The sequence below is a fragment of the Phoca vitulina genome, unplaced genomic scaffold, assembly GCF_004348235.1.
Source record: "Phoca vitulina isolate PV1807 unplaced genomic scaffold, GSC_HSeal_1.0 scaffold63, whole genome shotgun sequence".
NCBI classification, from domain to species: Eukaryota; Metazoa; Chordata; class Mammalia; order Carnivora; family Phocidae; genus Phoca; species Phoca vitulina.
Genome location: NW_022589766.1, coordinates 2,668,149 through 2,681,639, shown reverse-complemented (window position 1 = coordinate 2,681,639; position 13,491 = coordinate 2,668,149). Strand labels below are relative to the sequence as shown.

The following is a 13,491-nucleotide window of genomic DNA, read 5'->3' as shown; positions in this document are numbered from 1 at the left end:
GGATTACTCATAAAACTCATGATAGTTTCTGGCATCTAGAGATGAATATAGTCTTTACAACTTCTGTAGGTCTTCCTTTTTACATTACTGACAAAATACTTATTTTCAACGTTTGTTAATGTTGCTGCCTTGATAGCAGAGCGCTTAACTTTTTCCACGTTTTCTTTCTTTTCCTTCCTTCCTTCCTTCCTTTCTTCCTTCCTTTCTTTCTTTTTTTCTTTCCTTCCTTCCTTCCTCCCTCCCTCCCTCCCTTCCTTCCTTCCTTCTTTCCTTCTTCCTTCCTTCCTTTTTTAATATTTTGTTTATTTATTTGAGGGAGAGTGGAGGGAAGAGCAGAGGGAGAGGGACAAGCAGACCCCATGCTGAGCATAGAGCCCGACATGGGGCTCGATCTCAGGACCCTGAGATCATAACCTGAGCCGAAATCAAGAGTCAGACGCTTAACTGACTGAGCCACCCAGGCACCCCCCCGCCTTTTTTTTTTTTACATACTTTCAAGTAACAACTATGTAACCAATTGATCCTGCTTGGTGAACCATTTATAGTAGAGGAGGCTAACAGTTGTCTAACCAGATTGTCTCTATAAACTTCATAGAGTTTCTGTCCACTACCATACTTTCTGTGGGTGATTCCTTCTTTTGGAAGGAGAGGCAGTGGATAGTTCTTTTTTTTTTTTAAAGATTTTATTTATTTATTTGACAGAGAGACACAGCGAGAGAGGGAACACAAGCAGGGGGAGTGGGAGAGGGAGAAGCAGGCTTCCCGCGGAGCAGGGAGCCCGATGCGGGGCTCGATCCCAGGACTCTGGGATCATGACCTGAGCCGAAGGCAGACGCTTAATGACTGAGCCATCCAGGCACCCCCAATATAGGTTGTTTTTTTTAAAGTGTGGTTTTTTTTTTTTTTTTTAGATTTTATTTATTTATTTGACAGACACAGTGAGAGAGGGAACACAAGCAGGGGGAATGGGAGAGGGAGAAACAGGCTTCCCGCAGAGCAGGGAGCCCGATGCAGGGCTCGATCCCAGGACGATCCCAGGACCGTGGGATCATGACCTGAGCCGAGGGCAGATGCTTAACGACTGAGCCACCCAGGCGCTCTGTGGATAGTTCTTTGTGGGACACCTGTAACAGTTCTGTCTGATATACTGGATCATGTGTTCATTTTCTTTCATGGTTAGGAGCTTTGGGGTGATTTTGCTGGCAAAGCACTCATTTTCCTGGTGGAAATCTGGGTCTATGACCCCCAATTTTATAGGTAGCCTGGTAATGTGGTTGGTCATTCCCTAAATGTATGTATTATATGCTTGGCCCCTGGATGTTAGGAATTAGGAACAGCTGTAAAGTAGAATGTAGTATAATAGAAAAAAATTAATGCTGGGTAAACTCATACTCAATTTTTTAAAAAATTTCATTCTTCAGAGTTTGTTTCTGACTTCATATTCATTCAACTTGTAGGTTGTGAGGATTAGTCAGCATGGATGTCAAGAGCTAAGTAGTTCTTGGGTGTTACACTGGTATGGGTGTACTTTCTTTTGGGTCTTAATATAGTGAACATTTGTAAAACAAGTGTTGCACTCCAAGTTCTGTATACCTGTTTTCCTTCTCTCTAAAATAGTTCGAGTTCGGAGAAAATCAAGGCGGCGATCACAGTGGGGTAAAGGAATTATTAAGAAAAGGAAAGTCAATAATTTAAAAAAAGATGAAGAGGACACTAAATTTGCAGACTACGAGAACCATACAGAGGACAGGAAGTTGCTAGAGAATGGAGAGTTTGAGGTAAGCACTGACTGCCATGAAGAAAATGGCGAAGAGACTGGAGACCTCTCTATGACCAATGACGAATCATCGTGTGACATCATGGACATGGACCAGGGGCAGAGGCTTAACAGTGGAGCAGGCACAAAGGAGAACTTTGCATCTACTGAAGAGGAAAGTTCCAATGAGTCTCTGCTTGTCAACAGCAGCGGTTCTCTCAATCCAGAACAGACATCTAGGAAAGAGCCTTTCCTTAAAGGAAGCTGTCTAAATGGTGAGGCCTCCACTGACAGTTTTGAAGGAATACCAGTTCTGGAGTGTCAGAATGGCAAAGCTGAAGTAGTTTCTTTCTGTGGTAGTGGAGACAAATGTAGTTCTGAACAAAAGATTGTCCCGGAGTCAAAAGAAAAACCAGAAACTTCAAATGAACATCATGGAGATGATCCTGAGAAACTAGAGGCCCTGGAGTGTAGCAGTAATGAGAAGTTAGAACCCAGCCCCGAAGTGGAGGTTAAAGATGCAGAACTGGATAAAGAAGGTAGAGCGAATATTTTTTTAAAAATCTGAAATTTTAAATTCCAGAGTTAACTAATGGCATATTTTGTTTGGTCCCCAGTAGCACAAGTTGATAAGCAGTTATACCCCTCTGAGAATCTGTTAAAGTTTTCATCTTTTTCCCTAGGAAAGTGTACATACACATGCCTAGTAAATTTTTGGTGGAAGTTTTGGAGGGTTATGGTCTAGAATGCATTACTTTCCTGGCTGCTTACTCTTTTGCCTCCCACTTGATTATTATCCCTATCCTAAAGGATTTATGGTTAAAGGTTGAGTAAACCCACAGGTGTAAAGAAGATGGAATTTTCTAGTAAGAATGATTGGGGTGGGGTAGGCTGGGCTGAGAAGACTTGGATACTAGAGCAGTGTGGTATCCTACGCTTATGTACACTCACGTTAAATTCAATTTAACAATGGAATGGTTCATTATAATCCTGTTCATTATAATCATGTGACTTTGAGCTGGTAACTTATGCTCTCCAACCTTGTTTTTCTATTTTGTAAATTAAACTTCAGAGTGGTGTCACTGTGGGGATTAAATAAGTCATGTATATTAATTGCCTCTTCTCGTACCTGGCACATACTGAGCTATATTCATTCCAGGCATTCAGTGTTAGTTGAATCTAAGGGATGTTGAGTCTAACAGGCTCCATTACTTTGTAAACCAGTGGTATAGGAAGCAGTAGAACCTGTGCTGTCAGATTTACCTTGTTCTTGCAGACTCAGAGCACTCTGCTAGCTCCCACCTTCCTATGGCTGTGTGATTCTTTTAAGCAGCAGCAGAATAGGGGGCCTGAGAGTTTCTAGCCCTGCTTTGTTTATCATTCTTTAGCCCATAGTGGGATGGGGTGAGTTAGAGATCTACCCTTTGAATGTACATTTTCATCCTGAACAGGTATTCTTATAACTAAGCTATTGTGAAATTCTGTTATGTTCTCTCAATGGTGTGGAGTATATATTGCTTTAGCCTGGGATTCAGGCTATGTGGGAAAGTTTTTTGCTGCCAGTTTTTGAGCCCTCTAGCAGAATTAGAAAGTAGGAAGATATTATTCAGTCTTAGAATTCTCTTAATGGATAAAGAGAGATGTGTGTGTACTGGTCTTTTTTAAAAAGATTCTATTTATTTGACAAAGAGAGAGAGAACGCACAAGCAGGGGGAACGGGAGAGGGAGAAGCAGGCTCCCCACTGAACAGGGAACCTGATGCCAGATGCTGGGGCTTGATCCCAGAACCCTGGGATCATGACCTGAGCCGAAGGCAGATGCTTAACGGACTGAGCCACCTAGGTGCCCCATGTTCTTAAATGCTATTTGTTGAGAATTTTTCTTTCTCCTCAATATTTAATAATAGAAGGTAGTTTTAAGGGCAGTATTTATTCTGGTACTTATTTATATTTATAATACAGACAGAATTTTAAAAATGTATTAAAGCTAGGGTTAAGTAATGACTGGGACAGAGTGGGGAGAAAGGAAGAGATCTTCCTGATAAGGCGCTTTGGATATGAGGTGAGTAATGTTCTTTTACTATGAGATTTTAGTATGCTTGCAGAAAAGGTTTAAATTAATATTATGTTCAATTGGTTATCTAAAAACTTTAAAGATACTTGTTGTATAAAAGCTTTATCTGAAGTTTTCACTTGTAACTGTCAGGGCAGTGTTACCTACCTAGTTCAAGTTCTCAGGCTCCTGGATGTCCGTGGATTTGGTAATGAGCATCCGTAAGGTCTCAACAAAACTCTTAGCATATATTAATTGAACTATAAATAAAGGCTTTCACTCTAGAGGCTATCTGAAATATAAAATTTCTCTGCTACATGGAGGTATATGTTTCCCAAAGCAATATTTTGGTTCTTTTACTATTTATCTGTATAGCAAGCATTGATTGGAGGAAATTGTTTAAAGACATGGGAATAGGAGAACTAATGCAGGAGGGAGGAGGAAGGTTCTCCTTAGTGTTTGTGACATGGGACAGGTCCTCTATAAAGTTCTGAAACAGGGGTGCCTAGGTGGCTCAGTTGATTAAGCGTCTGCCTTCAGCTCAGGTCATGATCTCAAGGTCCTGGGATTGAATCCCACATCAGGCACCCTGCCTCTTCCTCTGCCCTGCTGCTCCCCCTGCTTGTGCACGTGCTCTCTCTCTCTGACAAATAAATAAAATCTTTAAAAAAAAATAAAGTTCAAACAGTTTGAGTTTGTCTTTGTGTTCCTTCTCCCTTGGCTTCTTCTTAGAGTATGCCTACCTAGGGCATCATAGGGCTTATGGCCTCTCTGCCCTCTCTATCCCTTAGAGTGCCTGGTGCTGTCAAATTATGCTCAGCCACCTCAAAATTTCTGTTGTTTTTTTTTTTCCAGTGTAGCTGGTCTCAGTATGATGTTGAGAAAAAAATAATTAGATTATAGTAATTCACTCTGAGGTAGGAAAGATCACTTAGCCCTATTACACTTTAAATGGGCTTAATATTCTTTTTTTTTTTTTTTTTTTTAAGATTTTTTATTTATTTGAAAGAGAGAGACACAGCAAGAGAGGGAACACAAGCAGGGGGAGTGGGAGAGGGAGAAGCAGGCTTCTGGCGGAGCAAGGAGCCCGATGCGGGGCTCGATCCCAGGACCCTGGGATCATGACCTGAGCCGAAGGCAGACGCTTAACGACTGAGCCACCCAGGCGCCCCTAAATGGGCTTATATTTTTAAGAAAAAAAAAATGTTAGAAACCAGATTAATTTCTAATAGAAATCTGGGCAGTGTAAAAGAGAAAAATAAATTTCAGTTAATTTTGAGGAAGATTTTTTTTTTTTACTTGCAAGGGAAATATATAGACAGGTTGGCCTCACTTGGTGTGGGTATCTGCTTTTCTAGGTTGCTTCCCCTCTTCCAATTCTGAAAGCTCTAAATTTTAAAATGATGGCTATCATAAAGTGAAGACTGTTTATAGGTTAGTGCTTAGAGGTGATGACTGCTTTTCTCTTCCTTTAAGTGGACGTGTTTATTGATGATTTTCTGGCATAACTTGGCTTTCATAGTTATGGTTTAATTTCCTTCAATTTGAGTTACTTACTTAAAAAAAATTATCATTTAAAGAATATACCCTTATTCCAAAAAGTTTTTGTGGTGGGTAGAAGAATTTATAGTTGTTTAAGCTTGATTTTTCTTAACTTTTACTTGCTGCAGTGCATTTTTTTTTTCAATTGTAGGTGCTTCTAAAGTAAAGAAATATCGTAAGTTAATTTTAGAGCAGGCAAAAGCAACAAGCCTGGAACTGGTTCCAGAAGAGCCCTGTGAGCCTGTGCCACCTCTTATAGTTGATCATGAGAGATTGAAGGTAAGCTTCGCTATTCCCAGTCAGTCTTAAATGAATGGAAAGAGATATGAGTATGTTTGTAGGCAGTTGAATAAAAGTAGTTATGATAATCTCTTGCTTTAACCTAGGAATATATGTGTTTTAGGGCTTCTAGTAAAAAAAGAGTTTTGTGTGTTTTGAGGGGTTTAGAGAATGGTCTTGGTAATAAACTAAGCCTTAGAATCTTCTAAATGTGTCATTGTTATACCATAGCCGATGATGTCTATTGCTTAGCCATTTGAATATAACTTTCAGTGTGAAAATGAAAGCAAACTTCATTTTATTCTCTTCTAATTTTTCTTAGAAATTGCTTGATTTGTTGGTAGATAAAAGCAACAATCTGGCAGTTGATCAACTTGAGAGATTATATTCTCTTCTTAGTCAGTGCATCTATCGTCATCGTAAAGATTATGACAAATCACAACTTGTAGAGGTAAGTGCTCAGTTCATCCTTAGAATAAACAGATATGTGCTTTAACTTGTTCCAAAGAAAAAAAGAGGAAAACATTTTTTTTTAGTCTGTATCTTTCACCAAGTAACTGAAGAATGTTTTGAAGATTTAAGATTAGAAGACTCATTAAGAGTTATAGTTTGAAGAATAAATCCTTTCTGTATCATTTTATCTCAGGACAGAGGTAATCTGAGATTCTTTGTTTATCAAAACAGAACTTCATGGTTTCTGGGTTGGCAAATACCTAGAATAGCATGTCACAATTCTCTTGTCCCTTGCTTATTACTGACAGATCACTGAGCACGTCACTTGGGCATATGTGGGGATGGCCTCACAGTCCTTACCGCTGCCACCTAGGCAGCCTCTGCTGATTAAAGGAGTGGGCCTGGGCAGTGAGACCTGTTTGCCAACCCATTAATGATTAGAAGAGAACTTAAAAGTCATCTTATTCATCAGATCTAGTCTTATGAGATGGCCACATGAAGGAGTGGTTGTTCTTTTGCTTAGACACTTTAGAGGTGAACCGTTACCTTTCTTTTTTTTAAAGATCTTATTTATTTGAGAGAGAGAGTGAGTGAGTGTGTGAGCGGGTGGAGGGGCAGAGGGAGAGGGAGAGGGGGAGGGAGAGAATCTCAAGTAGACTCCGAAGCTAGCACAGAGCCCGACAAAGGGTTTGATCTCACAACCCTGAGATCATGACTTGAGCCGAAACCAAGAGTTGGACACTTAACGGACTGAGCCACCCAGGTGCCCTAACTGTTCCCTTTCTATTTTTTTTTTTTTTAAGATTTTATTTATTTATTTGATAGGGAACACAGCAGGGGGAGTGGGAGAGGGAGAAGCAGGCTTCCCGCTTGAGCAGGGAGCCCGATGCGGGGCTCGATCCCAGGACCCTGGGATCATGATCTGAGCCAAAGGCAGACGCTTAACGACTGAGCCACCCATGCGCCTGAACTGTTCCCTTTCTAGACAACTCTAGGCTGTAGTGAGTTCTTCCTTATAAATATGAACTTATACCTGTTCATATAATTTACATCATTAAGCCACACTTCTGCTTTTTGAGGTCATCTGAGCAAACATAGACCCACTAAATGGCTAAATGACTTAGACTCCCTGTTCATTTGCCAGTTAGTTTGTTTATCTAGTGGTCTGATTATTAAATACTTACTGAATGCTTATAGTTGCAGATACTGTGCTAGATGTTTGGGCTGCAAAAAATGAATGAGACAAAGTCCCTGCTCTCAAGGAGCATTTCTAGTATATTAAAGATTTATATGTAGAGGATGTGATTGTTTTTCCATGTTCAATAATACTGGACTTGAATCAAAGGGAGAGAGCATTTAAAAGTTATTTTCTAATCACCTTTTTATGAGTTACATTTTTATGCATCTACACTGTCATTATACAGTATATAGAAATAATAAGAAAGCACAAATGAGAAAATAAAAACATCATCCACATCCCACCATCTAGAGGAAACTAGTCAGTGTTAATCTTATGGGATATCTTCTATCTTTTAAAATGTCTAGATGATGGGGCATCTGGGTGGCTCAGTCGGTTAAGAGTCTGCCTTCGGCTCAGGTCATGATCCCAGGGTCCTGGGATCAAGACCCGCGTCGGGCTCCGTGCTCGGCGGGGAGCCTACTTCTCCCTCTCTCCCCTGCTCGTGCTCTTGTCTTTTGCTATGTCTCTCTCTCAAATAAGTAAATAAAATCTTTAGAAAAAATGTCTAGATGAGCATAACATGTGTATAAGTATGTGAATACATATTAAAAATTGGGATCATATTGTGTATTCCGTTTTATAATCTGACTTTTTTCCTTATTCAGTAATAATATGAAACATTTAGCAAGAGTGATTTTTATTGATCTAATATGAGAACTTACTGATCAGACGATAATCTGGCCTATTGTACAGAGATGTAGCATATAATTTCAGGTGTTTAAAGGGGGAAAGGAAAACCAAATGTCTTAGATGTTTTGGACACTTGGCCATCTGAATGAAATGTGTAGGGTAGAGTTCTTTATTTTTAAATTCCAAAACTTGTTTATTCACATGGGTTGCCGTTTGATTAACTTGAATGGATTGAGTACTCTTTAGCAGTGAAACATTTTTCAGTAGGGGACTTGGAACCCTGTAATCTAGGGGCCTTTTTTAGGGAGGGAAGGGATCTGTAGCAGAGTCATCAGTGAGTGGCATTTCTTGTGGTGATGGCAGCGACTCTTTCTGGCTTTTATCCCCCCCTCCCTCCTTTTTGTTTTCAGCTCTGATAAGAGTGAATAGCTATGGGAACAGTGCCTTCTACTTTTGGTACAAGTTTTACTATACTGAGGACATTCATTTTGCTTTGAGAGAATATGAGTAAAGGAAGGGCTCAGGCTCTGGAATGAGGCTACCTGTACTCAAATTCTGAGTTTGTTGTTTATTAGCTGACAAATTATTTATATATATAAATTTCTTAGTACAATATCAGGCATATTAAGTACTCATTGAATGTTAGTAGCATCATCTTCAATAGCCTAAATACCAAATAGGAGGCATTTGGAAGTGTCTAGGGCGGATAGTCTTATGGAGTAGCTATAGTATTATAATCAGAAAATACTTAAAGCTTAACCTGTATCTAAAATTGTTTCTCTAAAAAGTTAATTAAGTGAATTTTCCCATAATACTTTTGTCTTTTCTTTAATAGATAACATGCACTTTTTTTTCCCCTTGTAGGAGATGGAAAGAACAGTTCATATGTTTGAGACATTCCTATGAACTTTTCAAGATGAGTGGTTTATCCTCTCCAATCTGCTCCTGACAGAGCAGTCTTCTGAGCCATTCAATTTCAAATTGCACCAATTATGTGCAGAGCCTTGGTGTAAAGTGCTCTCTCACTCATTCTTTCTCTCTGTTGAATTTGGTGCTATTGTCTCAGGTACCTGAAACCAACCAGCCTACAAGAACCAAACAGAACTTCAGAAACACGTTGTATTTTCCACAAATAAAAAATACAACCCCACAGATTGGAGATTTTGGTGCTACAGAAACTGCTCTCACTTCTGCTCCTCTTTTCGTGCACTCTCTTTTGGAGACTTCTCTCTTAGGGAGCAGACCAGCAAACCGAGGAAACTGGATGGGGCAGTTCTAACTGTGTTGAATTGTTTAAACAGTGGGCAACCGTTTTGTTTTTGTTTTGTTTTGTTTTTCTTTCTCCTTTCTACTCCTTTAAGCATATTTGTTTTTATTTTTTCCTCTGGGTAATGGACTGAAACCTGTTTTAGAGTTGGCTATGGTATATTCTGGTGGGAAACTGAAGAAACTGGATGAAATTAGATTAGGCTCTTTAGAACTGCCTTTAATGTGCCTTTTAATTCATTTGAGAAAGATAAGGCTAAACAAAAGAATGGGCTTGTTTGTAGCAAATGAATTAGAATGTCTGTTTGGTCACAACCTTGAAAATAAGTTTTGGTACTCTGTGTCATTAAGAGGCAACCAGTGTTTGGTATAAAATGCCTATCTTGTTTTCAGAACTCAAGACAGTCATTAAGCCACACGATATACTAAAATGGTAAGTTTTCCTGTATGGTCTGTTTCTGTTTAAGAAACACATAATAAAACAACAACAACAAATAATACACAGTCCACCAAAAAACTTACACACTTTACAGTATTGCTGACAATGATGACCAGAAATTAGATAGATGGGGACATTCTTTTCCTCTCTCAGTGGCAATTTATAATAGTTATTCATGTTTGAGTTCCCAGAGAAGAATGATTTCATGTATAGTGAATTGTTACTGTTTTGTTTTAAAGCCAGGACTTGCCAATGGACAGAAAAGAGGAATTGTCAGAAGCTCCATAAAATTCATTTTCTTTCTGCATAGTTGCAGGTGAGCTTTGGTATGGTCCTTGAATAACAGTATTAATGTTTAAATCCCTTACCGTAAGCTTACCTTCACAACTATTCATTTTGATTGGAACCCATTTTGGATCTTGTTGAGTGATTTCTGTGAATTGTACTTACCTAAAATTAATTATGGGTTACTAGTTTTACAAAAACTTTCTATAAATTTGGAGACACAGTCTAGGCAGTTGCAAAGAGGCAAAGGGAGTGCAGTGACATTTTTTTATCAGATGATTTTTAAACAAAAAAAGTAGAAAATTTTGACAAGTTGGCTTGATATCTTCATTCATTATAGCCGTTAGCTGCAGGTGTGTCTTTCCAATATATGCAACACATGTAGTTTGGGTTTTAATTAGAGCAAATGGTCTTGGACTACTGCAGAGATACTGAGCTACCTCAGCTTTTTGTATTTTAGTTACCAGTAGTGTTTACAGGGTCCTGTAATCACTTTGCCACCGTTTACATGCTGAAGCTAAGGTACTTGTCTCCTTGTCTCTGGCTGTTTGTAGTGTGCCCGATGCCCGTGCAGAGCGCACACTTTGGCCGTAGGCTACTGCAGTAATCTTAAGTGCTTCTTTGCATTTACATTAACATTTTGCGCCTTCTAATTATAGCTTAATTTTTTTTAAATGCCACTTTTTTCTTTATACCTAGTCTATGAAGTTTTCATAATACTCAGTCATATAATTCAAGATGCTACCCATGTAGACACACTGTATTTTTAAGGTGGGCAAGTGCGATTAACGATGAACCATTTTAAAGGGGAGGTTATTTGAAACCTCTAATTTGATTATTGGGAGGATTTTCATGCTTTCTTTAGTATTTATTACCATCATACCAGTTCAAACTATTTTACTGTCTAATACATTAGCATTTTTGTATTTTGATGGAAATTGTTACAGAATTTAAAGATTTGATGAAATAAGATGTAGCAGATTTTTTGTAGCAAGTTTCTGCTAAAAGGGTTTTTTGCAAGTCTCAGGTTCTTGCTGCACTATTTTTTTTTAAATATTTATTCCAGTTACTCTAATTCAAAAGCATTCTGTTCAAGTAACAGCAGCACTTGTGAAAGGAAAAAAAACGCACATGTTCTTAGTAGGTCACTAAATTTGTACAAGTTAATTAAGATTTGAGCCATCAGTGGGTTTGACAAGGGAAATTTATTTATGTTCAGCATTAAAATGCTTCCAAAAGATCAAGTTTTTTATTTTAACCTTGATATAGGTGGAGAAATAGGAGGCAACCTCAGTATGATAGGAACTGCCACTTCGAACAGTTTAGGTCTTAAAGAGAAAGCCAATCTAATGCCAAGGGGAGAACAATTAGCTGAAATTGTATCAACTTCTTCACTCCCCTTTCCCGCCCCCCCCAAAACCACATACCAGTTTTGCTTACTTTACAGATATCTGGTGGTTCTATAGTTTAAAGCGGTTTGTGAAATTATCCAAGTGGACTCAATTTTGTTTACCTTTCTGTAAGTTCTTAATTTTTGCTGTATAGCATTGGCAAAAATATGTACAAATTGACCTCTGTTCTTATTTCCTATTGTGAGCATTATAAATGATAGCTCCTGTGTAAAACTTTGCTCTCCGATGAGTAAAATGTGTATCACAGCACAGCCCAACAATAGTCAATGCTCAGCTGTGGGGACCATGGGAGCTTTTTGAAGATAATGGAACCGCACTAGGGTTGAAACTGATGGCTGTGGAGTTAATTGTGTTTTTGAGCTTGAATCTCACCTGTGATTAATTTTTTTTGTTTTGTTTTATGTCCTTTCATGACTTGATTTTTCTCATATGCCAATGTATTTGTAGGTTTACTGGATTTTATTTTTAGGGAGTGGGGTGGTAATATCTTCCCATTTTTCGATTAAGTTGGTTCAGCTATGGTGCTATTCAGTAGGTATCTTCAGTGTCAGGTCCCGTAGCTGAATGCCATTGTTACTATAATTATAATTTGTAATCATATTGTAAGCTTGAATTTGGACTTGTACCTGCATCTTTTGTATTTTGTACATTCAGTTATTTAGATTTTGGGAGTCCTTTTTGGTTTCAGTCATGTATGTCTACTTTGTAGATTAAGTAGACTTCATCAGCTATGGTCTGTTTTGGGTTTATAGTTTAATTTAGAATTGTGTTAAATTGATGTTTTGCATTTGACTTCATTTTACATTAGTTTGAAGTAAATTATTTAATTTTTGAATTCTGGAATTTTGAACATTTACTGTAATTTGTAATATAACTGCTGTGAAATACTTGAATAAAGATGACAAGAAAAACCTGTCTTTCTTTAGCCTGATGATGATTGCTGTTGGCTGCAAATGCAGCATACTGTTCTAGCTGAACTCATCTGCTGTGTGGTTCGGGCATGTTGATGTTTACTTATTTAGCTGTGTTCGAGGGACGAGGCAAGCATAGGGTCCCCCTACTGCTCTGCCCTCTTAACTCCTCAGGTTGGCATGTTGATGTTTATTAAGCACCCACCAAAATCTCATTATAGTGTTCTTTTAGATTTTAGTAGCCCTCAGTATTTTTTAGCTAAAAGTTTTTCTGTTGAGGAAGTGTGGTTTTAATTTCAGTTGAAGATTGTCTAAAATGTGTTTTATAGAAGCAAATAGATTACTTCTGAAATTTGTTTTTCTATTTGGAAGACCGCTACAGTAGACGGTCAGGTAGTTTGGTTAACTTTTCTTTGGTCAGGTAGTTATGAGCATACTTTGAATAGTACATAGAGTTTAAATATGGAGAAAGATTTCATACCAGAATTTTGAGGGGCTTGTTGCTTCATGGGAATAGAATGTTCTTGGCTTTAGATTGCCCATGTTTCTGTTGTCTACCATGAGATACCTTTTCATGTCCTGAGATAGTATACTAATCCTACTCAATAGAAGTTTTTAATTTTTTTTTTTTTTTAATCACAATAAAAAGGAACTGGTTGAATTTGAGTAAGATTTTTTTTATTGATTTTGCATATTGTGTTAATTTTTACTTTAAATTGTATATCAAAAGACTGGTAGTAGTAAACCTGGGAAACAGAGTTTTAAACATTTTAGCCAAATGTTTATATAAGTAATTTATAAGAGCATTTGAGTCTTTTTTTTTTTTTTTTTTTAAGAATTTATTTATTTGAGACAGAGAGAGAGAACACAAATGGGGTGGGGGGCAGAGGGAGAAGCAGACACTCCACTGAGCAGGGAGCCCGATGCAGGGCTTGATCCCAGGACCTTGAGATCATGACCTGAGTCAAAGGCAGCTGCTTAACCCAGTGAGCCACCCAGGCGCCCCACATTTGAGTCTCAAGTTTTTAGAAGTCTGGAGAGAAGTTGGGTTTATTTATCCAGTTTTAATTTCCACTGGACTCAAAACTACAGTAAAGTGAGAGACTGATCTTTTGAATATCTATTTCATGTTATTGCTATTCCCTAACACCTGCAAAGTTATCTGTTGGCTATCTTTTTTTTTTTTTTTTTAAAGATTTTATTTATTTATTTGAGAGAGTGAGAGC

At 38.2% G+C, this 13,491-nt stretch overlaps 1 protein-coding gene across 2 annotated transcripts in view; it reads left to right on the top strand.

Moving 5' to 3' along the window:
• ATAD2B (ATPase family AAA domain containing 2B) overlaps nt 1-12,267 on the top strand; it is a 157,698-nt gene extending 145,431 nt beyond the window's left edge. For both annotated transcript variants that reach the window (XM_032391456.1, XM_032391455.1), the window contains exons 25-28: nt 1,618-2,295; nt 5,502-5,629; nt 5,952-6,080; nt 8,817-12,267. In XM_032391456.1, coding sequence (XP_032247347.1) covers nt 1,618-2,295; nt 5,502-5,629; nt 5,952-6,080; nt 8,817-8,858 — 977 coding nt within the window. In that variant the 3' untranslated portion in view covers nt 8,859-12,267. The remainder of the gene's footprint in view (nt 1-1,617; nt 2,296-5,501; nt 5,630-5,951; nt 6,081-8,816) is intronic.
• The last annotated feature ends 1,224 nt before the right edge of the window (nt 12,268-13,491 follow it).